This window comes from Brassica napus, chromosome C9, assembly GCF_020379485.1.
Source record: "Brassica napus cultivar Da-Ae chromosome C9, Da-Ae, whole genome shotgun sequence".
NCBI classification, from domain to species: domain Eukaryota; kingdom Viridiplantae; phylum Streptophyta; class Magnoliopsida; order Brassicales; family Brassicaceae; genus Brassica; species Brassica napus.
Window position 1 is genome coordinate 28,189,476 of NC_063452.1, and position 27,943 is coordinate 28,217,418.

The window sequence follows — 27,943 nt, forward strand, 5'->3', positions numbered from 1 at the left end:
AGTCACTCGGAAGCCATCCTTATGCTCTGAATCCCAATTAAATAAATTAGTATCCCATCCTAAAGATGAATCAGAATCAACCAAACCACAACCATAAGAAAACCAAAACAACACCATCTTATTAGAAGTATTGAGACCAAATAAGACCAGAAAATCATAAGCGCAAGCAAAGCGCACCGCTACCCCAACTCGGTAAAGATCAAACACTGAGACACACAACCTTCTAGGACCAGACTGATTCTACTGGATTTCATAACTGAACCCCACATTATTATAGTAAAATAAAAATAAAAACACCAGCAACCGAGACAAATTACTCCGATGTGTTCGTAGGCTTAACGGGGAAGCCTTCTTTGCAGGTGCAGTTCCCTTATCCCCATTTTTGGCTAAGTCCTTGGCCATAAGCTTCTTACGTAGAGAAATGAACCCCTGGACAAAACCGCTTCTTTGTTGCTCCCCCTGCCACACCTCTTCCGTCTTTGCTGACTTCTTCTTTGCGGCCTTTTCGACACTACCTTCATTAGGGATGTCATTAACTTCAGTTTGTTCATCACCCCCTTCCTCGCCTCCATCTTCCCCTCCCAAGACTTCCTCCTCCATGATATCAGTAATCTCTCCTTGCTCCCCTTCCTGCTCATCGTCAATGCCATCCTCTACCTTGAGCTCCGAATCTGAGAGTATCTCTCCCTCCACCATAAGCTCTGAGTCTGAGAGTATCACCCCCTCCACCATCAAATCCGCATCATCTAGAGCCTGAGAAGGCACAAGATCCTCTAGCACCTTATCTTCTACTACTATCCATTTCGGTACCCTCTGAAATTGCACCGCTTCCCCCCCTAATACTTTCTCGCCAGAGCCCTCCACAGCTTCTGCAGTGATACCTGCAATGGTGTCTGCGCTAGTCCCCTCATCAAACAGAAGAGCCTTACGGGCTTCAGATGCTCCACTCTCTGCAGAATCCAAACAGCTTCTCGTACCTGAGAGACACCATAATCTCCACGCCTTCCTCTATCTCAACAGCCATGGAGAAGACAAGCGGTTTGAAACCATCAAGCTCCACCCTAACGCGCCCTCCATATAGATCAACCTCCCTATAACCCGGCCAATGGCTTCACCAACGCTTTGGAATATTTCTGGAACCCAGAACTGAAGTGGAATGTCAAGAACGAGACCCAAAAAAGTGATTTTTGATGGGTAATTGACCTCAAGCACTGGTTTCCACCTCACAATTGACACCATCCAGTAATCAAAGTGGAAGGGTTGGTTTCCACCGCACAATTGACACCATCCAGTAATCAAAGTGGACGGGTTCCATCTTCATGACTTCGGAAATGTCTTCCTCCGTCTCAAAGTCAAACTGGAATCTTCCCAGACCAAGATCCACTCCAAATACACGCCCCTCGACTTGCCAGATCCTCGGAAGCATAAACAACAGGATCTTCATATCTTGCTTCGATGGGTTCATACACCTTCCAATGAGTGTCTTGCCATAACTCGCTATGAGCTCCGAATTATCAAACCGAGGGACCGTAATCTTCAAAACCGCCTTAGCCACCTCCTTCTTTCCACCAGACTTAGCCATCCATTGACCTTGCGTCATTTTGAAACACCAAAAAAGAGAGCAGAAGACAATACAAGATATTACAGAACCAGTAAATCTTAGAAGAGAAATATGTTGTGATGTAGAAAAAGACTCTCCCATATTGCCTATAAATTCTAAACATCCATATCTCCAAGACTTTACACCCAAGAAAATCCAGAGATTTCTATTAACCAAAGAATCTCCAATCAACAGATCCTGACAGATACCATCACCATAAATTGATACAATCAACGGATTATCAATGATCCTAGATAATATCTTAGAGATTATCTCCATATACCACATTCCAAATCTTGTACTAAAAAAGCAATTCATATTCAGAGCAGCAAATCGTAGAGATTCTGATACATATCCCAGATCAGGAGAAAACCTCCATTGATTGACCCCAATAAAGTCCAATAGAGATAGAGAAACATACCATATTTGTTGTTTAAGCAAATAATATGTTTTCTGAAAGAAGTTATTCACAGATCTCGCCGTAATAAAATTGTACCCAGAAGAACTCCAAATCCAAATAACCTCATCAAATCCTTCCCCCGAAAATCCATCAGTCACCAAAAAATCCGTTGAGAAATCACCGATCTGAGGCGTAAATGCACAGAAATCCTGACCAGTAGATACCCCATTGATCCTGATCCCACCGAGCCTTGAAATGTTAAGATCCCACCACTCCTTCATCGTCTTCGATCAATCGCCTTTTCCATCGCCGCTTTTTTCTTTTTCTATTATACTTGACAAATGTCATTCTATTAGGCAAAATAAATGCTTTATATGGTTTTAAAAAATGAAATATAAATGAATGATTATATTACTAATAATTTTATTTTATTTTAGAAACTTTGATGGATTCTAACCGATGAAAGTGTATGAGGAATCTAACACAGTTCACTGTTACATTTGCAATGAATTGTTTTCAGTTGGTGAAAATAGTTTCAGAACCAGAAAAATGGTCAGCATTTGCAAGTTACTTAAAAGACATAAAAGTTTTGAAGAGAAGTTTCAACAGCTCAGAGCTCATTCATATACCACAGACGAAGAATTCAAGAGCGGACAGGAAGCAATAGTCTTTTGTTGTCCATATATCGGAGCTACCATTTTGGTTCGCAGAGTCTACACTATTCCGTTTATGTTGCTGACAAAAAAAAACCGATGAAAGTTCTCTATGTTGTTATGATTTATGAGCCACACACAGAAAGCCTCTTTTTCTTATCTCTTCATCATATCTGAAAGCTTTGTGAGCCTTGTGACAGGAATTATGGTTAATTCCGGTTTATAGATTTTATGTGTGTATTTCGGTTTACTAGAAATAAACCAGCTCACAAACCATTTACGTACGCCTTTTGGCTATTGTGAGATATTAATAAAAAATCATCTTTATCTTCTTCCTCAAGTCTCTTCTCTCTATCACCACCTTCATGATCTATCATCACCATCATCGCACGAATCCAACATCTTCGAGATGATATATCTTCCCTTCTAGGCCTGTGTTCACCTCGTCTTCGATCCTTTGTGGATTCTAGATAGAGATTTATCTATCAACCCATTATCCTGTTCAATGGAAAGAGCATCCTCGAAATAAAACCACATGGGCATTCTACCAAGATCTCATTGAGGTCAGGGACATATCTGCTCATTTTGTGGATCACACTCCATTCAATAATTATTTGAGGATCCGAAAGACAAGCTGTTGTATTTCACATGAGACTGATCAAAATGCTTCATTTGTGTGGCATCGTTGGAAGATCAAGGAGAATATGATGCAAGCTGATACTCTCTGTTCTAATATGAGGTTAATAAACGCTGTGGTTCTGATAGGCCTTGGAAGTATTGTGTGAGGCAGAGACTAAAGAATAAATAAGGAAAACGAGCTTCAGTGTCTGGAAGTGCAGTGTTTGAGGAAGAGATAGATGATGATGCGGAGGGAGCTGAATAGAGACGCGGGAAAGTTATTTTGAATGTGGGGCCAGTTGTTTAGGCCGTTATACGATTCTGTTAGGCAATTAGGCCGTTGGGCCAGCTTGCTAGTATAAATAAGATGAATCTATTAGAAGATCCAATTGAAAGCCCATTTTATATCTTGTGAAAAATCTATTAGCTCATGTAACTAGTAGGATTTGCCACATGAGTTCCCATATAAATAGTCATACTATGTAATGAAAACCTCAACTTTTGGAATATCAATATCATTTCATAAATATCTTTGTTCTTGGTGACAAACTCAATCTCTTCCCGTTTCTTTACTTTCATTTGCATAATAAAGCTCCTTTGAGCTATTCATCTTTTGCATCAATAAAGCTTTATAAGTATAAGGCGATAGTGATGGCGACACAGGCGACGGCTTAGGGTTTTCATGATTTTTCGACGATGGGATACCGGAATTCAACGGGAGGAGCAAGATGGGTTAGATCATCATCAAGATGGTCGGATCGGAAGGTTACAGACATGAAGGGGAGTATTGGCAAGTATATCTCATCAGGATTCTCGATGGATCCTTTTGCAAAAAGGAAAGAAGGAAATTAGAGGATCTTGGAAGGTTTCACAATATGTGGTTTGGATCGAGGTTTCAGGCATCATCAAGATAAAATCTCCGTACAGGAGGGTTTTGTCTTCCCTTTACAATGGGATTGATAAGATCGCAGCCTGGTTGATCAATTATAGGAGATACGGTATTATCGGTGAAGAATCTTGGTGCGTGGAGGTGGGTCACTGGAACTACTATAACAGATGGGCACCTGGCAAACCCTAGTTACATGGGCTAATGGACTTCTCACAAGATATAAAATGGGCTTTCAATTGGATCTTCTAATAGAATCAAGTACTGTTGAAGGTGGGTTTTTTATCGAATGGATAGAAAAAGATTAGAGTGTAACTCTAGTCTTAGGCTCTACTACGAGATTTGTTTGTAAAAAGAAGGTATACGGTACTCGTATTCAAATTTCATATACAAATACAATTTGATTCCTATCATTTGGTGCGGTGAGCTATAAGTCGATCATCGATCGAAGATGGCAAAGCAAGGACAATCGGAGCTATGACGCGAAGATCCGGAGCAGCGGATCAGTGAACTCCACAATACAGTGGCGAGACTCAATGAACAAGTCAAGTACATCCGTAAACGCTACAATAAGGCTTACGAAATGAAGATCGAAGCACGGACCGAGCCCTAGTACAAAATAATATAAACTATTCTATTTTAGGACCAAACTATTTTATCTCAAACAATAACAAATTATACTTCCTCCTTTTCTGTATCCCAAAAAAAACACTTTTTGCTTTTCTATTTTCTGCGTAGTATTAACTAAACTAATTTTTATTATATATAAACAATTTTCATACACATTGTCATGTAATCGAATCGGAAGATGCATACATGTTAAAATTTTATCTCACAAGAATCTTCTAACTCTTTTACCCAAAAAAATATGTCTGACCTCTCAGCTGCCTAATAATTTAAAGTAGAATTAGCTGATAAATAATGCTAACTGCAGTTGCTTTTTAAAAAAAAAGCTTTTTTTACAACAAATAATAATAATGCTAATTGCAGTAAATTACTAAAAATAAATAAGAGTGACTTAAAGTTACGTAATGCTGAACGATAATAACTTTGAAAAACAATTGCTAGGCAGCTATTAGGGTGCGAGTAAGTGAACACACTTACAATATCAAGTAGGAAAAAGCAAGTCGTGAAATAAGAGAAAAATGATCAATGAACGAAACAGAGGAATCAAAGAAAGAGAGAATTAAACAATGAAGTGAAAGTGAGAAATCAGAGAAGCAAACAGTGCGATAAACAGAAGAAACAATAGGCAAATAATCAATCAAGAAAACAAGAAAGCAAGCAAAAAAACAAAGCAAATAAGTTAATCAAAAAACACAAGCAAAAAAGTAAACAAAAGAAGCAAAGAATTAAGCAAGAAAACAGGTCAAGCATGCAAGAATCGGTGAAGGAAGCAATCAAAAGAAACAAATAATTACAGAAGAACATATGCATGAATGCGATGTATAGATGAACGTATGCATGAATGCATATAATGTGTTTCAGGCAGTTTGATATGAGAAATAAGCATATACATTATGTTAGATTAATCAAAAGAATAGATGAACAATTATGAGGAAACAATAATGTACAACACAACGTCCTTCATGAATGGTTAAGTGATGAAGCGATACCTTATATACTTATTTCTTCGTAATTGAAAGAACACACGTAATTCTTCCAATTTTCTGGCATCCAAATTAGTTCTGCAACAGCTAAGAAAAAGTAAGCATGAATCTCCAACCGCTAGTTAGTAATAGTCACAAAAGTTAGGTATCAAAGATGGACTACATGCAAACATGTCTAATGAAAAATATTTGGCAAATACGTACTTGAAAAAGGAACTTGTTTCATGGTGTCAGAGACTCGGTTGCTAGTAAATGGCAGGATCTAACCCTCCTGAATAATTAGCACAGACATATAAAAGAATTTAGATACAAACGAGATCAGCATGAAGAAATAACAAAAACAGAATGATCATCACAAAAGGGATGATCCATGTGGAAGCGATGTTCATTAACGAGACTTTCCTTAGTGATCAAGAGTCTCCATCTATGCTATTTTCAAACAGTAACCGAGAACTATATAAAGATATGGTTAGTTCTGAGTAAGAAAGTTAAAGCAGTCCAGTAGGTAAGATAACCAAGTAAACAAAGGAAGCAAGTACGAAAATGACAAAAGCAGGAAGCTAGTAAGGAATCAAGTATTTAGGAAATCAATGTTAAACAAGGAAGCAGTAAGAAAGTAAACAACGAGTAAGTACAGCAAGAAACCAGGAAATCAATGTAAAACAATGAAACAGTAAGAAAGTAAACAACGAGTAAATACAGCAAGAATCCAGGAAATCAAGTAAGAAAGTAAATACAGCAAGGAACCACGAAATCAAAGAAAAACAAGGAAGAAAGCAACAAAGGAACACAATAAAGCAAGGAATCAAGAAACAAACAAGAACGCAGGGAACTAAGGAACAGTTGAAACAAAGCAAAGAGAGAAAATAACGAAGAAAAAAAATAAAAATAAAAATAACAAAGCAAGTAAGAAAGCATACCAGTAAAGAATTAAGAAAGCAATAGGTCCGAATGCACACATGTATGTATGTGAATGAAAATTTAAGTGATTGAGAAGAACCTATATAACATTCTCTGAGATACATCACATCAGACTATGGAATCCGTTGCTGCAGAGGAAAACAGATAGAATATCAAACTATACAAGCAAAATCAAAACATCAAAAGAAAATGATTGAACATACTTACAAAGTTTGGTAGGATTACTCTGTAGTTCCCTGAATGATGTCTAGAAAGCTTCATTCGTGATTATATCTGTAGGCAAAAACAACAGAAAAGAATAGAAGATAATAGTGAACACAACTACCTGGAAAAAAACAAGAGATTTAAAACTTAGGAAACTAGAAGATGCAGTTCTAGAGGTTGTCTTCCATAGTGCATCACATAAGCGATTAGAAAACATATGAAGGCATACAACTTTCAGTATTATTTCAAAACAATCGTAATCGAGCCCCAGTCATTTTTTATTGATTACCTTTTCCATAAGTTTGTGCCTTTCTCTGTAACCGTTTATGCCTTTTTCTCCAGACTATGGACTGCTGTTCTTAAAGGACCTGACAATATGAGAGATACATCAACGAATACTAAATACTGATTGAACTCAACAAGAAACTTACTAGTGGTTTGCAGAGGCTTAAGGAGGAGTTCCAAGCCACCATAGTCTAAGAGACAGGTTTTAAATGTTAGGCGATATAACATATTTGATTGGTATAGTAACTTGGACATTAAGACCTGTAAAGCGTACATTCAGTTTTGATTCAGGGGTGGAGTATCTGTAGAGCATGTATATGTTGAATGACTGCTATAAATAACTTAATTACCTGTTAAGGACAAAAGGTGCAAACCTGCCACAACTGGGTTTTTATTTTTCCATGTTGTTAACTCGACAGAAGGATTTGATTTAGAAACAAGAAGATGACATGGTATCGTGGTTGTATCTTAGCCATATTAGAGCTCCACTTGCGATGGACCTGAAATAGACAAAACGAAATCTTAGAGATACGATATTGTATACGTGGATCAGACTTGAGAACACGCCAAAAGCTCGAAATTTATAACTATAAAATCAAAAGCAGAAGAAAAGATGGAAGACAGATACATGGGACACAGACTTAACTTCAAGAAACTTGAAGAAAGATGTTATCTCACAGACATTTAGAGCTCCACTGGTGATGGATCTGCCAATAAGCATATACATTATGTGATTTTGATATTGAGAACACATCAAAAGCTTACAATACAAAATCATCTCAAAGATCAACTCCACATGCAGTGAACTTATCTTCAAATTTTTCAGGGCTAATGCCAAATGGGATCACGACAACTACTGTGAAGTGAACTGATTGTCGCTCTTGACATGAAATGCATTACAAAAACATATACATCTCTTTAACATTTGTCTGGCGTCATTCGATTGCTCCAACAATACATATATTTATTCAAAACGTTCTTATGACCGGAATACCTGATCTGATCTACTTATTTTCACTAAAACTGTTAGATTAATCAAAAGAATAGGTGATCATTAATGAGGAAACAATACAAGTACAACACAACGTCTTTCATGAATGGTTAAGTGATACCTTTTATAATTATTTTCTTTGTAATTAACTCAACTTCGTCAAATATTCTGCCATCCAAACTAGTTTTGTTGGAGATTCTTATACTGAACTTGTTCTGCAAAACCTAAGCAAGAAAGCAACTTCTAGTTCATAATAGGCACAAGCACGCACATCTGACAAAAAATATTTGACAAAGACTTGCTTGTATGAGACATTCATGAAAAAGATGAACCTGTTTCATGGTGCCAGAGAACTCATAAGGTTCCTGGTTCAGTGACTGGTTGCATTGCAAGTAAATGTCTGATCTCAGACCCTGAAAAATTAAAACAGTCAAATGAAATATTTAGATACAAACAAGATCAGAATGAAGAAGTAACAAAAACAGAATGATCATAGGCCTTAACAAAAGAGAATGATCCATGTGGAGGCATTGTTGATGAACTAGGACTTATTTTCCTTGATAGACGCTAGAGAGTCTCCACCTGTACAACATTCAAAGAGTAACCGAAAAGTATCTAAAGATATTAAGCTAGGGGTTAGTTCTGAGTAAGGAAGTAAAGAAAGTTAAACAAGTCCAGAAGGTAAGGAAGTTAAGTAAGCGATGAAGAAACTAAGAAAATGATAAAATAATCATTAAGCTAGGAAGGAATCAACTATTTAAGAAATCAAAGAAACAAGAAAGCAAGCAAGGAATAAATAAGAAAGAAAACAAGCATGCAGAGAATCAAGGAACAAGCAAAAAAAATGTAAGCAACAAATCAAGAAAGCAAACAATTAAGGGAGCTAGTAACTAACGAACCAAAGAAAGAAAGTAACGAAGAAAAAGCAAACCAGTAAAGAATCAAAAAAGCAAGTTATGTACAGAATAAATAAATATATGAACTATAAAACTAGTGTAATAAATAGTTAAATTAAATTTATTGGATGATGATTCTTAAAAATCATGTTAGACAGCTAGTAGTGTGCGAGTAAGTGAGCACAGTCAAGTAGCAAATAATCAATGAACTAAACAGAGATATCAAAGAAACAGAGAATAAAAACTGAACTCAACCAGTCAGAGAAGCAAACAATGCACTAAACAGAAGAACCAAAAGACAAAGAAGCAAGCAAGTAAAGCATCTAAGGGGAAGCAAAAAACAAGTTGAGAAAAAAGCAAGCAATGAAGTAAACAGAATACGCGAAAGAAGCAAGTAAGCATTAATGGATAGGTGGTCTTATATGCATGAAGAATCCATGATGTATGAGGTTACCATCGATAAAGGAAGGCCCTGTTTCTTTTTCGTGCTCCTGTTTTCAGAGTAACATACTGAGAGCTAATAAGATGACATATTTCATCACTGCTGCCACGACTTGATCTTTCTTTTGCCATGTTCTTACCTCAAGCTTCACACGTCTGACATCTCCAGCTGAGTAATATAGCCTTCTAAAGTGATGCCATACCTAAAGCATCAAAAACAAATTATAAATTGTTATGGAGTTTCCGAAGGTAACGTCTCACATAGAGAACGAAATTTGCATGCGCTGAAGAAATAGTGAGAATGTATTTCATCCTACAAAGCATATCAAAAAGAGCGAAGACAACATATCTGGCATAAAGATTAATCTTTAGAAACTAGAAGACGACACTCCAAAGGCTGTGTCTCGGAAATTTTTAGAGCTCCATACATAACGGTCTATTGGAAGTACGACATTATGTACGTGTTTCTGATTTGAGAACGTAACAAAAGCTTAAATTTTACTACTGCTGAAGAAAGAACGAGAATGCAACTTGAAACTACAAGAAAAATCAAATGACTAGGAACAATAAAATAGGAAGACACATACCTGAATGTTAAACTTCATGAACAAGAATCTTAGCCATTTGTGATGGACCTAAAAGGCAAAACAATGTCTGAGAGAGAAGATATTGAATAAGTGGAGCAGATAGAAAGTGGGAAACTGGATGACGCAAAGAGACTATTTGATGCCTTTAACAAAACATAGGATGCTATTCACCTGATTATGTTTTGTTTTCCTCTCGGGCTTCCTTCAACTGAGCAACGTTAAAGATGTGGTACGACAAGCAATAACAAAAAAGTAGGTAAGATTCAGATAAATTCTTATACCTGACAGAATGATTTATTCAGAAACAAGAAGATGACACTCTAGAAGTTTTCTATTAAATTGACAACTTTGCGTGAAGAGTTGTATTTTCAAAGAAAGTCCATCTATCTTATAGAATTTGGTTTCTAAATTTTATGATAGCTTCACATGATTGCATGGGTTATTAACGTAATACTCTATAAGAAGAAAATATGAGGTTGTCTAAATAGAAGAAATCACTAAGAAGAGTTAAGGATTAAAACTTACAAAATGTTAAGACGAGGCCGTCTCGCATGCATTGTATAATTCCACTGGCGAGTGACCTGCGTTGCTGCACATAAAGAGGCTTAAATTTTTCAGTACAACTTCAAAAGCCCCAGTTATTTTCTATTGATTTTATCTGTTTAATGTAAAATTTTCCGGAGCTATGGACTGAAGTGCTTAAAGGTACCAACTGAAAGTTATGGGTTCGAATAGACATGATATCATCTATTGCAGAATATATAATGAGAATGTAATTTCAGACTACTAAGCATATTAAAAATAAGAAAGAAAATAAACCTGGCAAACGGATTAAACAAAAGACTAGAACTATTGATTTCAGTTCTTAGTGGTGCACTAACATTGCCAATGGTTTGCAGATAGTTAGTGCGGGGTTCCTAGCCAGTTTTCTCCAAAAGTTCTCGCTCTCTGTCACCAGCTTAATCCGAGTAGCCAATCTATAAATTGTTCAAAACAAGTATAATTAGAAAAAGTTAAATAGTCGAATGACTGATTCAAACCAAAGAATTCTCGGCTAACATGTTATATTAAGGTGCTAATCAGCAAAAATGTCATTGCCCAGTTCTCATCACTGCTGCCACAAGTGAATCTTGATATTTCTGTTTCCTTACCTCAAGCTCCACATGTCTGACCGTCTCCAGCCGAGTAATATAGCCTTCTAAAGTGATGTCATACCTAAAGCATCAGAAGTAAATTAAAATTTTGATAATTGTATTAGTTTTCAAAGGTAATGTGCAGAAGAAATACTGAGAATGTAATTTCATTCGAGAAAGCATTATAAAAAGAGGAAAGGCAACATATCTGGCAGAAGGATTAAGCTGTAGAAACTAGTAGACGATGTCTCTCAGAAGTTTTAGAGCTCCATTTGCGATGCACTTGATATCAACAGAACAGTCTCTGAAAAGTACTACAATATATGCATGATTCTGATTTGAGAACATAACAAAATCTTAATTTTACTACTGCATGAGAAAGGAGGAGAATGCACCTTGAAACTACAAGAGAAAAATCAAATGACTAAGCATAATAAAAGTAGGGAAGACACATACCTGACAGAATGTTACTTCGTGAACAAAAATCTTAGCCATTTGTGATGGACCTTAAATACGCAAAATAATGTCTGAGAGATATGACACTGCATATGTTGAGTAGATAGAAAATGGAAAAATGGATGACGCAAAGAAACTCTTCGATGAATCTGTTTTGTTTTCCTCTGAAGCTTCCATCAACTGAGTAACCTTAAAGATGGTCGTAAATCCCTTCCGCCACTTCGAAACACTTACAGGAAGAGCATTTCCTAATTATAAATCTAACGGGAGACCAGAAAAGGAGATTGTTCAAAACATAAGAGCAAAACAAACGACAAACAATAATTAAAAGTAGGGAACAATCAGAAACATTTTTATACCTGACATACGGATTTGATTCAGAAATAAGAAGATGTAAGGCTAGTAGTTCGTTATCTCGTAGCCATTTAGAGCTTTTGCGATGGGACTCAAAGGAATTCCAGAGATTGTCTCACACACATTTTAGAGCTCCGTTTGCTATAATTCTGCAAATAAGCGTATAAAGTATGTACTTCTGATTTGAGAACACATCAAAAACTTACAATACAAAATCATCGTCAAAGAGCTACTCCACAGGCAGCGAACTTATCTGAACTTGTCTGAAAGTGAACCGACTCTCGCCTTTGACCTGAAATGCACATTCCCCAAACATATACATCAATTTAATTTTTATCTGGCTTCATTCGATTGCTCCAACAATACATATATTATCTAAAACGTATTAAGACTGAGCTTATCTGATCTAATGATTAATCAAAACAATAGAGGATCAGTAATGAGGAAACAAAAAAGGAATACCTCAACACGTAATTCTTCCATTTCTGCCATCCGAACTACTTTTGGTTGAAGATTCATATCCTGAACTTGTTCTGCAAATTCATATCCTGAACTTGTTCTGCAAAATCTAAGGAAGTAAGCATGAATCTCTGACTTCCATTTCATAACATGCACAAGATAACACATCACATCTGACGAAAAATATTTGTCTGGTGACAGAGATGGTATGAGACATGCATGAAAAAGATGGACCTGTTTCATGGTAGCAGAGAGAGTAAACGCCTGATCTCAGACCCTGAATAATTAGAACAGTCAAATAAAATATTTAGATACAAACGAGATCAGAATGAAGAAGTGACGGAAAAAGAATGATCATAGGCCTTCACAAAAGAGATGATTCATGTGGAGGCATTGTTGATGAACTAGGACTTTAGTTTCCTTGATAGACGCTCAAGAGTCTCCACCTGTTCTACTCTCAACGAGTAACCGAGAAGTATCTAAATATATTAAGCTAGAGGGGTTAGTTCAAAGTAAGGAAATAAAGAAGTTAAAAAGGTCAAGTAGGTAAGGAAGGTAAGGAAGGTAAGTAAGAAAATGATGAAAGTAGCATGAAGCTAAGACAAACAAGGAAGCAAGCAAGAAATAAATAAAATTAGAATAGAAACATAAGCACGCAGAGAATCAAGGAATGAAGCAAAGAAGTAAGCAACAAATCAAGAAAGCAAGTAATTAAGGGAGCTAGCAACTAACAAAGCAGGCAAGAAAGCGAACCAGTAAAGAATTAAGAAAGAAAGTAATTAAGCACAAAATTAATAAATAAATGAACTAAAACTAATGTAATAGATCTTGCATTAAATATATTGGTCAATGATGATTTTAAAGAACAGCTAGTTAGCGTGCGAGTAAGTGAGAACACTTACAAAATCAAGTAGCAAATAATCAATGAACTAAACAGAAAAAAAAAACTGAACTCAACAGAGAAATCAGAGAAGCAAGCAATTAGGAAACACAGGAAGGAAGCAAGAAAACAAGTTGAGAGAATGAAAAAAAAACAAGCAAGGAAGCAAGTAAACAGGTTACGCATGTAAGCAACGAAGTGATGAAGGAAGAAATGGACAAAGAATATAATTAAAGAAGAATATATTATATATGCAAGGATGCGTATGCATTTATAGGGATTGTATGCCTAAACGCAAGCATGTAAGCAATAGATATTAATGAATAGGTGGTCTTATATGCATGAGTCCATGATGCATGTAGTTATGTTGACTCCAAACTTTAAGAGCAAAAAAGAATATAAAGAAGACGACATTCTAAAGGTTGTCTCTCAGTCATGTTTAAAGGTCCCTGAACGGTACGGAATTATAGACGTGTTTCTGATTTTAGAACATAACAAAAGTTTAAATTTTACTAATGCAGAAGAAAAGAGGAGAATACAACTTGAAACTACAAGAGAAAATCACGCGACTAAGAATAGTAGAAATAGGGAAGACACATACCTGACCAAAATCATTTGCGATGAACCTTAAACAGGCAAAGAGACTCTGTTTTGTTTTTCTCTCAGGCTTCCTTCAACCCGCTTCTTCAGAAAACGTTCAATAGGAAGTGCAAAACAGCGTCGAGTTCTTGACACTTACAGGAAGAGCATTCAGCCACTTCTATGTACTTGCAGGAAAAGCATTTTCCACAAAATGGAGAATGTAACTTCAAACTATAACAGCAAAATTAAAGGACAAACAATAATAAAAAAAATAGGAACGTTCAGAAACATTCTTATACCTGACAGAGGGATTTGATTCAGAAACAAGAAGATGACATAGAGGTTTTTTCTTAGCCATTTAAGAGATCCATTTCGATGGACCTGAAACAGACAACACGGTGTCTGAGAGATACTATAATGTAGAGGCTTAGCGCAAATACATGGGACTCACTGAAATTTCAAGAAACCTGAAGATGAAATTCCAGAGATTTCTTCCAGACACTTTAGAGCTCCATTTTCGATGGACCTGAAATAGACAAAACGTGTACGCTATACAGTATGTTGTTTTCTAGGTTTGATCGAATTATATAGTTATCTCCTTCATTATAAACTTATCTTCAATGTAACTGAGTCAACACGTAATTTTTCCAATTTTCGGCCATCCCAACTAGTTGTGCAAAAGCAAAGCAAGTTAGAATGAATCTCTGAATTCTAGTTCGAAATACTCACAAGTTATGCGTCAAAGATGAACTAGATGAAAACACGTCTGAAGATCAAACTATAGAAGCAAAAACAAAAGAATAAGCAGAAGAAAAGGATTAAGGGAACATACCTGGGCTTAATTACTCAAAAGTTCCATGAATTATTACTAGAGGCTTCGTTTTGTGATCGTATCTTCCTTGGTAAGAATAAATAAAAGAAAATCACTAAGAAGGATTAAAACTTACAGAACTGTAAGATGAGGTTGTCTCTCATGCATTGTATAATTCCACTGGCGAGTGACCTGCATTGCTGCACATATATAAGCGATTTGAGAACACAGAAAATGCTTAAAATTTTCAGTATAACTTCAAAATCCTCAGTCATTATCTATTGATTTTATCTGTTTAATTTAAATTATTCCAAAGCTATGGACTGCAAACAATTTCAAAGTTATGAGTTCGGATAGACAATGATATCTGCTACTGCAGAATATATAATGAGAATGTATTTCAAACTACTAAACATATTAAAATAAGAAAGAAAACATAGGATTAAACCTCAAAAACTAGAAGATGACACTCTATAGGTTGTCTCTCAGACATTTTATACTTGAAACTAACAAAACCGTGTCTGATAAATACATAGTGTGTATGTGTTTCTGATTTGAGAACACAACAAACTTGCAGTCTACTATATAATTTCTAAGACTATTGAAACCAACCTACCTTGCAAATTTCAAAATCTTTCATGTTCTTCCAAAAAATCTGTTCTTGCTCCAGTTCCTGGTTCTTCTCTGGGCTGTTTTTCAGCATTAGAAGGTAAAACAGAAAACAGATGAATATACCTACGAAATAATATCTCGCAACAGAAGAAACCCCCAAAATTCCAAATAGATTCTCAATTTTGCAGTAATAATAAACCATAATTTAAAACAGACTTTACCCTAACATTGAAAGGAGTTTTGATTTATTCTCGAATTGTGTCTGGCATGGACTCAATTGTGTGCAACAGAAAGAATTCAGACAGAAAAAAGATATTGCTTGGCATAGAATAATAACTAAATGTGCGTCTGTATAAGACGAATGTAACTAATAACTACTAAGGGAATCCAACAGATATAAGTCAATTTAACCTTTGTTTGGCTTTATTCCTTTTCTCCAACGTGTTAAGACGGACCTGATCTGATTTACTAATTTTCACCTAAGTGTTAGATTAATCAAAAGAATAGATGATCAGTAATGAGGAAATAATACAAGTACAACACAGCGTCCTTCTTGACTGGTTAAGTGATGAAGTGAAACTTCATATAGTAATTAACTCAACACGTAATTCATCAAATTTTCTGCCATCCTAACTAGGTTTGTTGGAGATTCTTATACTGAACTTGTTCTGCAAAAGCTAAGCAAGTAAGCATGGATTTTCTGATTTCTAGTTCATAATAGGCACAAAGCACACATCTGACGAGAAGTATTTGTCAAAGAGTTGCTGGTATGAGACATACATTTAAAATATGTACCTGTTTCATGAATTTTCTGATTTCTAGTTCATAATAGGCACAAGCACACATCTTACCAGTGGTTTGCAGAGGCTTGCCGCAGCGTTCCAAGCCAGGTTTCTCATGAGGATATGAAGCAGTGAAACAGGTGAACGATGATGACCTAGTGTCCAAAGATTTCAAGAGACTAATCATAGGCGGTCATATTGAATGCATGAAGTTATGATGACTTTAAGTAAGACAATATCGAAGATTATATAGAAAAAAGAGATTGAAGACATACCTGAAAGAAGGATTTAACTTAACAAACTAGAAGATGGTACTGCGGAGGTTAACTCTCAAGCATTTTGATCTGCATATCAAAACCATTGATCTGTAGCTTCAGTGTCCTGTTTTCAGAGCTAGATTAAAATTATGAAACACGAATAGTCCTATAAAAATTACAACTAAGTGATTGCAGAGGCGATGTAGCGTATGTTATTTAGATGCAATTTTTGCTTTCTAGCATTGTTCACTGGCCAGGAAAATGGATGTACACTCATAATCTTTTTTTTTGTTTATGTCGATTGGCCTGACTACACTGAGACAATTTTAAAGGTAATACCTTACCCGATTGTGTATATGTAACTACTCAAGTTTTGGTGCATCTGCTTCTGAGTAAATAATTAATTTACCTTGTAAACTAAACCCAATATAGCATAAGGTTGCTGATCAAATAGATAGACCAAAGGTTCATGCTATTCCGTGAACGTCTTCAACAACAAACCATAGATTCTGAACCCAATATAGCATACCTAATGATTTCTACATGTGCTGAAACTCAGAGGAATTTTGATTTTATGCTACTCTTGATAAGCACACATTATTGTTATTGAAGTTTACGCAAATGAGATCACCATTACCACTACCTAAGACGAAAGAGAAAGCAGACACACACATCACTAAACTGAAATTTCACAATAAAAAGATCACTAAATTCGAAGTGAATTCTCACATTGGCAGTTTCAATAAACTATAATTAATATTGATTACTTCAAAAGAATCTTGATTTCTCCAACTAGTTTCTGAGTACGTTTCACTATCACATAGATTAAAACGTGCTACTATATAAGAAGAAGAAAAAACCTACATATTTATATATGTTGCTTTCTCAGTGCTTTAAAAGTTAACGGAGGGCAAGATGGATTACTTACATAGCAATCGGAAGATGTATCTTCAGCTTCTTCACATAGTGGCGTTAAGATAAGTGGGTAGTTTATTCTATCAGTGCACAATAAAATCACCACAAAAGCCTGAATTATTTTAAAGATTTAGTATAAACAGCGTTTTGAACTGCTTTGTTATATGCTTCAAACAAAATTACTTTCAAACGTGCTATTATTAAAGGCATAAACAAAAGAAAATATTGAGCATAAATACCTAGAGGTTTTCTCTCAGTTCTTAATGGTGCACTAACATGCACTAACATGCATAAAAAGAACATGCATAAAAAGGACTCATTAATTTAAGGTATATAAAATATTTGACTAGATAAAAATTTACCAATGGGTTGCAGATATTTAGTGCGGTGTTCCAAGCCAGTGCTCTCCAACAGTTCTCGCTCTCTGTCACCAGCTTAATCTGAGTGGTCAATCTATAAATTGTTCAAACAAGTATAAACAATAAATACTTAAAATCGTCAATTCAGCTTTGGAGTATATTTCCTTAACAACCAAAGAATTCTCTGCTAACATGTTATAAAAAGGTGCTAATCAGAAAAATGGTCATTGCTCAGTTTTCATCACATCTGCCACAAGTGAATCTTGATATTTCCGTGTTCTTTACCTCAAGCTTCACATGTCTGACGTCTCCAGCCGAGTAATATAGCCTTCTAAAGTGATGTCATACCTAAAGCATCAGAAGTAAATTAAAACTTTGATTCACATAGAGAACAGAAGAAATATTGAGAATGTAATTTCATTAAACAAAGCCTATTTAAAAGAGTAAGGCAACATATCTGGCAGAAGGATTAAGCTGCAGAAACTAGGCGACACTCTAAAGGCTGTCTCTCAGAAATTTTCAGAGCTCCATTTGCGATGGACTTGACATCAACAGAAGAACGGTCTCTGAAAGGTACTACATTATGTACATGTTTCTTATTTGAGAACATAACAATATATTAATTTTACTACTGCAGGAGAAAGAAGGAGAATGCAACTTGAAACTACAGGAGAAAAGTCAAACGACTAAGCATAATAAAAATAGGGAAGACACATAACTGACAGAATGCTGAACTTCATGAACGAGAATCTTAGCCATTTGTGATAGACCTTAAATAAGCAAAACAATGTATGAGAGATACGACATTGCATATGTTGAGTAGATAAAAAATGGGAAACTGGATGACACAAAGAGACTCTTTGATGCCTTTAACAAACATAGGGGAGGGGATGCTATTCACCTGAATCTGTTTTGTCTTCCTCTGAAGCGTCTTTCAACTGAGCAAGGTTAAAGATGTGGTCACTGCGCCGAGCATCGTGCTGATGGTCGTAAAGGCTTTTCCTCACTTCGAAGCACTTACAGGAAGAGCATTTTCTAATTATAAATCTAACGGGAGACCAAAAAAGGAGATACTTCAAAGAAAAATCAAACGACAAACAATAATAAAAAAGATGACACTCTAGAGGTTCTCTCTTAGCCCACCATTTGCGATGGACCTGAAATAGGCAAAATGGTGTCTGAAAGATACCGACAGTGTAGTGGCTAAGCGCAAATACATGAGACTAAATGAAACTTAAAGAAACTTGAAAATGGAATTCCAGATGCTGTCTCAGAGACATTTTAGAGCTCCATTTGCAATGATCCTGCAAATAAGCGGATACAGTATGTGCTTCTGATCTGAGAACACATCAAAAGCTTACAGATTCAAAATAATCGTAATCAATCCCTTTTCTACAGATTAGCTTCTTGCTTCCGGGATTTAAGGCGCAAATGCTACATACATCATACTGACATTAAAAGAAATGATGTGAGGTATAGTGAGATGTATTAAAATTTTCCTTGAATTTAATAAGATGAAAACTTACAACATGCGCGGAGGCTTAGCTCACTGGCACTGTTTACAGTTACTAGAAAATGAAATATGTTCTGTTTTAGTGTTCAGACCTTATTTGGCTTGGGTACGGTCAGCGGGGATACGACTGTTCATTCAGTTTTGGTGCGCCATTCTTAGCCAGGACCAACCACTTCATTGGGTGGAGTATCCTTCAACTCATTTAAAAAAAAATTGTTAATCGAAAGATGAGTACTAAAGTGTTCTAAGGAGAGCAGATACTTATCGAAATGACAGATATGAATAACTTAGTTACCTTGTAAAAGATGTTGCTACATGTCAAAGAGTTCATAATCCCAATTTTTTTGGTCAAAGATGAACTACATACATGCAAACACGTGTGATGAAGAAATACTTGTCAGAGAATATTGTCCAATGGACCGATATGAATAACTTAATTACCTCGGAAACTGCACCCAAATGGATAGACATAAGGTTTTGACAATCCCTTTGCAGCCTTCTATCTTTTTTATTAGATGGAATTAGATGCAGAAAGATAAGAACTCAGAAGTGTAAAATCACAATCAGAACAACTCCACAGACAGTAAAGTCTCATAAATCTCAAAACTAGGCTACTAAATTGCATCTAGAAACACAAAAGTCTGATAATATTTGGACTGCTTCTGTTAATTAAGCTAATCTAGAATTCACATTCTCCAATAGAGACACACTTATTAACTCCAACCTTTGTCTGGTTTAACCCGATTTCTCCAACTGGATACTTATTCAAAGACGTGATACGATAGTTATACCTGATCTGATCTGCTAGTTTTCCACTTTGACATGTTAGATTAATCAAAAGAATATATGGTCAGTAAAGAGAAAACGATGCAAGTACAACACAGTGTCTTTCATGAATGGTTAAGTGATGAAAATGCTACCATCGCAACTAGTTATGCGAAAGCTAAGAAGAAGCTAGTTCGTAATAGTCACAAGTTATGCGTCAAAGATCAAACTATAAATGCAAACACGTCTAACAAAAAGTATTCGTGAACTTGTTTGAAGATCAAACTATAGAAGCAAAATAACATACCTGGGCTTGATTACTCAATAGTTCCGTGAATGATTACTATAAGCTTCGCTTGTGATCAAACTCTGTATCTTCCTTCCTACAAAAAAAAAAGAAAAAAAAGAAAAACAAAAACAGCAATTGATGGGGAAAAAACAAGAAGAAGCATGATCCATGGATTCATATCTTGCTTCTGTTTATATATTTGATTGAAGAAACGATCGACAAAATTGCGATTATGTTCTGAAAACTTAAGACAAAAGACAGATCGAAAAACAATAAATGGATTCAAAATAAGAAGCCACAAAACGAAGCGAAGGTTTCGTGATCAACACTGTAGGCTCTTACGTACAAACCCAAAAAAAAACAAAAAAACAAAAACTTACGGAAACAACAATTGATGAACAAAATAATTTAATCATATCCGCGTAGGTAACAGTCAGTGAGAAAGAAGTAGAAGACTGTACCTGATTTCATACAGTAATCGGAGTCTGCATCCTCCTCGGGCCATGGGCAATCTTTCGCAGAAGAGATAGAGGAGGAAGAAGGAGAACACAAATCGAACCGAAGATCCTCTTTCAAACGGCTAATTTTGTTGTGATTTCATTTAGTTCCCTTGATTTGAATTTATATCTTTTCAAAAGCCGATGGGCCAAGACAAAAGGCCCATTTTGTAAACCTCAGAATTTTGAATCTCAAAAATAAAAGTAAATTTAAAATTATTCCCTTCCACCTAAAATTAATGTCGCCGACCCAAACACCTAAACATAAAAAAAATGAAATTCGTTCTTTAAAAGAAAAAGAAAAAAAAAAAGAGAGTTCTTTATGTAACAAACCAGAAAACAAACAGTAAAAAGGAAACTTTGCAACAAAATTAAAAAAAAAAAACAAATGCAATGACGCGCTTATATATTTCTCATTAACATAAACCCTACACTTCACAATCTCATTCTCTTAACTGCTACTCTTTCTTCTCTCACAGTCAATTTTGCTATTTTCATCAGTCTCTCATTTGAATTTGTTGCGTTTTCAAACATGAATCTTGCACAAGTGAATTTTCGCGTGACACAGTCGAGACCACTTTCTCCATCAGAAGGATACGAAAACTCACTCACAATCACCATCGACACCAAATCTTATGATTTCCTTGAAAACCCAACCACCGGTCATCGAATCTTTACCGGCCGGTCCACTCCGGTTTATCCACCCGCTCTCATCAACATCAGTCTCCTTAGTTCAAGTCCCCATGACATCTTCCGACAACTTCTCAGGGAACAAGCGATTCAAGATACTAACCGTCCTCACGTATTAGCATATTTAGCCAAACAGATCTCAGCGGCTGCCATCTCATTAGGTTTTGGACGCAACGGTTTTGTCATGGAAATCGACTACAAAGTTGTTTACGTCGTGGTTAGGTCTGATCATCCTCCTATCGTTGAGGGCTTCCTTGTTGAGGTTGGTTCTATTAGGGAGTGTCGGACATAGAGAGGAAACCAAGGGCTTGAAGATGGAAACAGAGCCGTGCTGCTCTATCTGTCTCGACCCTCTCGTCTCCCGTGGTTCGAACTCGAAACGTGGTGTCCCTAACCTGTTCCCATGTCTTCCACGATGGTTGTCTTTTGGAGTTGCTTCAACGCAAAAACACCTGCCCCTTGTGTCGCACTGTGCTGTACGATCGGTCTACGATTTTGAACACTGAGGATTAAAATTAAGGTTTCGAAGAGGAAGCTAGATGTTGTACTTCCTAAAATATGTAATTTTTTTTTGGGTTTTGAATCGATTCAGAGAGTGTAATTACTTCTTATTACATAAACCTTCATAACTTCAATGGTTTTATCTTAACGTCAATACTTTTAAAAGTTATTAATACAAAATAGTCTTAATCACCAAAACACTAACACTCATACAATAGGAACTTCCACAAAGCTCTCTTGTATGCTATGTTGTACTAATCATGTCTTTCTGAAGCCCCCGTTCAATCTTCACCACTGAAACCAGGTTTCTAGAGAACTTGTAACACAAACAAAGCTACAAACTTGATTGCTGCCTGCCACTAACAAAGCTACAGCTCTTTTATATTTTTCAATTTTCATCGTGTACTTTGCCCACAAGCTTCACTCTTTAATGCCCTTTAGCTGACTCGAACTGTTACACACATTTCTGATTCTCCTTCTCGTGAATCTGATGGAAGTGACTAACGGTAGAAGACTACCTGATTTCATAAAATGATCGGAGATTTAGTGACCAACTTTTCAAATGATTTCATTTAGTTCCCTTAGTTCGAATTTATATCTTTTCAAAAGCCGATGGGGCCAAGACAATAGGCCCATTTCGTAAACGTGAGAAGTTTGTTTTTTTTTTATCAAAATAAACGTGAGAGTTTTGAATCTCAAAAATAAAAGTAAAATTTTAAAAATATTCCCATCCTCCTGAAATAAATGTGGCCGACCCAAACACCTAAAAAAAATGAAATTTGTTGTTTAAAAAAAAAAAAAAAAGAAAGTTCTGTATATTAATTAATTAATAAACCAGAAAAAGGAAATTTATAACAATTACAGACAGTAAAAAGGAAACTTTTTTATATATGTTATGACGCGCTTATATATGTCTCATTAACATAACCCTACACGTCACAATCTCATTCTCTTAATTGCTACACTCGTATAATTTCTCTTTCTTCTCTCACAGTCAATTTTGCTATCTTCATCAGTCTTTCTTATGAATTTTTCAAATATGAATATTCAACAACTGGATTTTCGCGTAATGCAGTCGAGACCTCTTTCGCCATCAGAAGGATACGAAAACTCAGTCGCCATCACCATCGACATAAAATCTTACGATGTCCTTGAAAACCCAACCAACGGTCATCGAATCTATACTGTACTGACCGGTCCACTCCGGTTTATCCACCCGTTCTCATCAACATCAGTCTCCATAGTTCAAGTCCCCGCGACATCTTCCAACAACTTGTCATGGAACAAGAGACTCAAGATACTAACCATCTTCGCTTATTAGCATATTTAGCCGAACAGATCTCAACGGCTGCAACCTCATTAGGTGTCGGACAACGGTTTTGTCATGGAAATCGACTACAAAGTTGTTTACGTCGTGGTTAGGTCTGATCATCCTCCTCAGACGAGTCGTTATCGTTGAGGGCTTCCTTGTTGAGGTTGGTTCTATTAGGGAGTGTCGGACATAGAGAGGAAACCAAGGGTTTGAAGATGGAAACAGAGCCGTGTTCTATCTGTCTCGACAATCTCGTCGTCTCCAGTCGTTCGAACTCGAAACGTGGTGTACCTACACGCATGACCTGTTCCCATGTCTTCCACGATGGTTGTCTCTTGGAGTGGCTTCAACGCAAAAACACTTGCCCTTTGTGTCGGACTGTGCTGTACGATCGGTCTACGATTTTGAACAATGTGGATTGAAATTAAGGTTTCGAAGAGGACGTTGGATGTCGTAGTTCCCAAAATATGTAACTTTGTTTTTTTTTTCGTTTAGGGTTTTGAATCGATTGAAAGTGATGAAATTTAATAGCATCAGTACTTACTTCTTATTACATAAATCTCCAAAGTCAAACATAACTCAAATGGTTTTATGATCACATACAAGTAACAAATTAAGTCTTTCTTTTTCTGTTACAAACTTAATCACCAAAACATTTTACACCTACACAGACACCAAAGTATCATCTCACAAAAGCTGCATATGTAGTGTAATTCTAATCCTTCATGCTGAGAGAGTCGTTTCTTAGAGTAATTGTAATCCTTCATGATGATTATCTAAACTGAACAACCTATATCACTTGTATGAGTAGTTTCTGTCTCACAGTCAACTCTTCGATCACCTTCTCTATACAGAAAGTTGAAGATCAGAAGTGTCCTATTTATATTCTAAAGTCACCAAAACGAATTAGAAAACACAACAAATTTAAGGGTTTTAATCAATTAAAATGAAAATTGTATATCCTACCACCTGAAATTACAATAATTAATTTATAACTGCCTCGACCCATAAAAGCCAAAAAAGGAAACTTTTAACAAAACAGAAAGAAAAAAAGGGAAAGTGATCGATGACGACGCGCTTATATTAGTTATATATATCTCACTTAGCTTCACAAGTCATTCTTTAAAAAAAAGTTATCTCTTTCTTCTCTGTTTTCAGAACATGATTCGTCCCCGTGAGGAGCTGAGCGACTTCAAACATGAGAGACGTTCAGGAAGCTACGTAAACTCGATCATCATCGTCGTCGACACAATATCTGATGAGATTCAAGTTTCTCCAAGCGTTCGCGTAGATATAAGTCTCCCTAGTTTCTTAGGTCGTCACCACATCCGAAGGCTCGTCCAAGATCAACTCATCAACCGCCGTTGGTTATCCCCGAAAATCTCAAGGACTGCAACCAAGTTAGGGTTTAGCCGCAGAGAGGTTCTCCAAGATCAATTCGCTAGCCACCGTTGGTTGTCTGATAAATTAGCCCCAGGGATCTCAGAGATTGCAGCAAGGTTAGGTTTTGGTTGTAACGGTTTAATTGTGACCATCACTGTCAAGATAACCCCTTCTCCATCGAAGGAAGAAGTGTTAACAAGGATGGTTCAACTAGGGAAGATAAGCAAAGAGGAGTTAAAGAGTTCTAAGATGGAAACAGAACCGTGTTCTATTTGTCTGGATAATCTTGTCTCCGGTAAACATGTTGTCTCTACACGCATGACCTGTTCCCATGTCTTCCATGAAAAATGTCGATTGGTGTGGTTTCAACGCAAAAACACTTGCCCCTTGTGTCGGACTGTGCTGTACGATCGATTGATGATTGGGAACAAAGGGAGTAGAAATTAGGGGTTCATCTATTGATTCAAAACTTGGGTGACACGGTTTATATATTGTTACATGTTTTAATTTCCGTAACTGATTTGTAATTTTTGTGTTTTGAATCAGTTCAAGATGTTTAAATTTTGAATAACATCATTACTTCGTATTACATAAATCTCCAGTCATTCACAATTCAATGGTTTTATGTTAACATACAACTCTTAAAGTCTTAATACAAAATAGTTTTAATCGACGCCCAAAGGAACTCGCCTTTCTTTTTCTGTAAATCAACTTAATCACCAAAAAATTGACATCTGCATGCATACTATAGGAACTTCCACAAAGCTCTGTTGTGTGCTATGTTGTACTAATCATGTCTTCCATGATGGTTCTAAATGTTGGAACTCGTTTTTGACAAAATGGTTTTAGACCATATTTCGGTAAGTTTCTGGACGAAAACGTTTGTCGGAATAACCGAATGTTAGCCACTACGAAGTAGTGTAGATACATGTCAAAATTAGAGTTGGTTTGAATGAGAAATAGAGATCCAAAGTGAATGTTTTACAAAGCTGGTAAAACTTTAAATTGGTTAAATATGAAAAATTAGCAATTGTTTCGATTTGAAATATTTGGATTGAATTTAGATTAAATTTGTTAATTGGATACTAAGTCCATTAACTTATTAATTTTATTCACAATAACATTTTATGTTTTTAAAATATAAATATGAACCCATTAGAAATTATTTTGTTGCAATTGATTTGGTCAATCAAACAAAATGAACTTTGAAAAGTAACGTGTTATCATTACTCATGGGAATCATTTCACCATAATGATAATTCAACCCTTATTGAATACTCCATAATGGTCACAATGTACGTTTTACTCTTTGAGAGTTATAAAACAACACTTGTGCTCTCATTTAGAAATATGGATTTATACACGATCAACAAAAAAAAAAAAAAATCCTTCCACTTGAATAATTTATTTTTTATTTTTTTGAGTCTGAGAGTATATCACAGAAATAGGGTCGATAGATTCTGTTTTTCGGTGATGATAAACAGAAACAATGCTGCAATTGTATCCTGAGAATCTGAGTGCCATGAAACCGTCACACTACGGGCCGTTTATGGATTTAAGGAAAGAGATTAACTATCTCGACTCTGCAATTCTTCTTTATTTTTATATTTCGGTATTGAAATTTTAATTTATGTTCTTATTATTCTTTACAAATATCATTTGTCCTATGGTAGTAAAATAAAGTTCCTACACTCTTAAATCTTTAAATATTGTTTATGCTTTTGCACTAACAATACTGATATTTGTTAAAAGTTTTTATTTTTAAGAACAGGTTAAAGAAGCCGGAATCGGATCTTGTTTTATCATAAAAACATGAATTCGAGAATTCATGGTGATGGAAAATACAAGCAATTGTTATGATCTTTTCAGATCGATCATGTGCAGGAATCTTTTATAATCATTATTGCTTTTCTGTGAATCTTCTTTATCATCAAGCGTTGATCATTAGTTACAGATTTTCTGGAAAAAAAAAACAATTTGATTTGATTTGTCTATTGACATGTTGAAACCGTCGTGTTGCACTTTCGCTTTGATTTTTAAAATTATTTTGAAACAAAAGTGTGACTTGTATGATCTAATTTTGGTTTACTTCTGGTTTAACCATGCTTATACAGCTGGTTTTTATCAAAATTCAAGCGTTCGATCTTGCATATATTAGCAAGAGTCAAGCGTTTCTTGTAGCATTTTTAATATGAGTTAAATGATTAGTATGCATATATTAGCAAGTGTGGAGCGTTTGTTCTTGTGGCATATTTAATGCATTTATTTTTGTGTATTTGTTTTGCATTTAGTTGTGAACAAATAATTTTTTTGTTCAAAATATGTTACTGCTTTGACTTGCTTAATGGTTGCTTTGACTTGGTTAAAGATAATTATTTCGCTTTAATAATCAAAAATGTCTGACGTTTTGATTTTTTGTTTCAGATATTGTCCTTGTGGTGTGTAATTAATTTAATTATTAAGTACATGTGCGACCAATGAAAAAAGAAAAAGAAATTCAAGGTTTTAAGTATGGTGAAATACATCAAATTATAAAAACATTTTGATCTTTAAGAGATAAAATGGTATATATGGAAATGGATTTAGTGAGTCGACGTCCAAAATTTAGTTTGGGAGAGGTCTGCCACATATAAATCATTTGCCATAGAAAATAAAATGCTTGTTGATACTTATCAAAACATTTATATTTCGTCAATGCTTAAATGGAATTTGTAAAAATATTGACCATACAAAAACAATGAGAATTTGCAGACTAATATGACTAAAACTGACATGTGTATTGTAGTTTATAAAATCAATATGGTTGAGAATAATCATATAAAATTGTGTGGTTTTGATGACAAAAATAATATATTGTAATGAGATGTATATTTGCTAAAACAATGTTTGGAAAAGATCCAAAACATACAAGTTAGATTTATTAATTAACTTGAGAGAACTATGAAAATAGTTGTATGTAAAATGTGAATTTCTAAGAATGAAATACATTTTCTGGAATTGCTTTTTATTCATTTAAATCTAAAAGAGTTGTAGATCAATTTTCTAAACTCTTAAGAGATGTTAAATGTAATTAAATATGCATATTCTTAAGTTATCTCAAGAAATGTGGGGGAAACTTTGCTTACCATATAAAGTCATTGGCAAGAGGCCAAATGAATTTAATGATAGTTATCACAATATGATTTTACTTTTTAAAAGAAAAGAAAAAAAAAACTAGTGTCATGCACTGAGTTTTGTGTACAATGATTAATTGTATCTTAAAAAAAAATTGACAAAAATCATTAGACAATTGATCTCGACT

General features: G+C 35.4%; 3 protein-coding genes and 1 pseudogene across 3 annotated transcripts; 3 read left to right on the plus strand and 1 right to left on the minus strand.

The window, feature by feature from the left end:
- Positions 1-100: 100 nt before the first annotated feature.
- Positions 101-21,862, minus strand: LOC106418101. Its single transcript, XM_048768324.1, has 24 exons — positions 19,647-21,862; positions 19,501-19,564; positions 17,347-19,396; positions 16,437-16,505; positions 16,231-16,316; positions 15,384-15,456; positions 12,498-14,967; positions 12,041-12,327; positions 11,244-11,941; positions 10,974-11,069; positions 10,618-10,681; positions 10,264-10,300; positions 10,093-10,140; positions 9,519-9,708; positions 8,673-8,750; positions 8,501-8,581; positions 8,290-8,392; positions 7,528-7,884; positions 7,324-7,438; positions 7,182-7,260; positions 6,896-6,961; positions 6,768-6,816; positions 5,972-6,038; positions 101-5,845 (listed from the first exon to the last, which is right to left on the minus strand). The coding sequence occupies exon 24, from the start codon at positions 2,279-2,281 to the stop codon at positions 1,247-1,249; it is 1,035 nt and encodes a 344-aa protein (XP_048624281.1). The 5' UTR covers positions 2,282-5,845; positions 5,972-6,038; positions 6,768-6,816; positions 6,896-6,961; positions 7,182-7,260; positions 7,324-7,438; positions 7,528-7,884; positions 8,290-8,392; positions 8,501-8,581; positions 8,673-8,750; positions 9,519-9,708; positions 10,093-10,140; positions 10,264-10,300; positions 10,618-10,681; positions 10,974-11,069; positions 11,244-11,941; positions 12,041-12,327; positions 12,498-14,967; positions 15,384-15,456; positions 16,231-16,316; positions 16,437-16,505; positions 17,347-19,396; positions 19,501-19,564; positions 19,647-21,862; the 3' UTR covers positions 101-1,246.
- Positions 21,289-23,447, plus strand: LOC106417175 (annotated as a pseudogene).
- Positions 23,376-23,884, plus strand: LOC111209463 (E3 ubiquitin-protein ligase RNF126-like; the record flags this gene model as incomplete). The annotated part of the gene is made up of 1 exon (XM_022709382.2): positions 23,376-23,884. A coding segment is annotated over one exon (306 nt), but the record flags the coding sequence as incomplete, so codon positions are not given.
- Positions 23,885-23,893: 9 nt separating this feature from the next.
- LOC106417174 lies at positions 23,894-25,464 on the plus strand. The gene has a single exon (XM_048768325.1). The coding sequence runs from the start codon at positions 24,421-24,423 to the stop codon at positions 25,087-25,089; it is 669 nt and encodes a 222-aa protein (XP_048624282.1). The 5' UTR covers positions 23,894-24,420; the 3' UTR covers positions 25,090-25,464.
- The last annotated feature ends 2,479 nt before the right edge of the window (positions 25,465-27,943 follow it).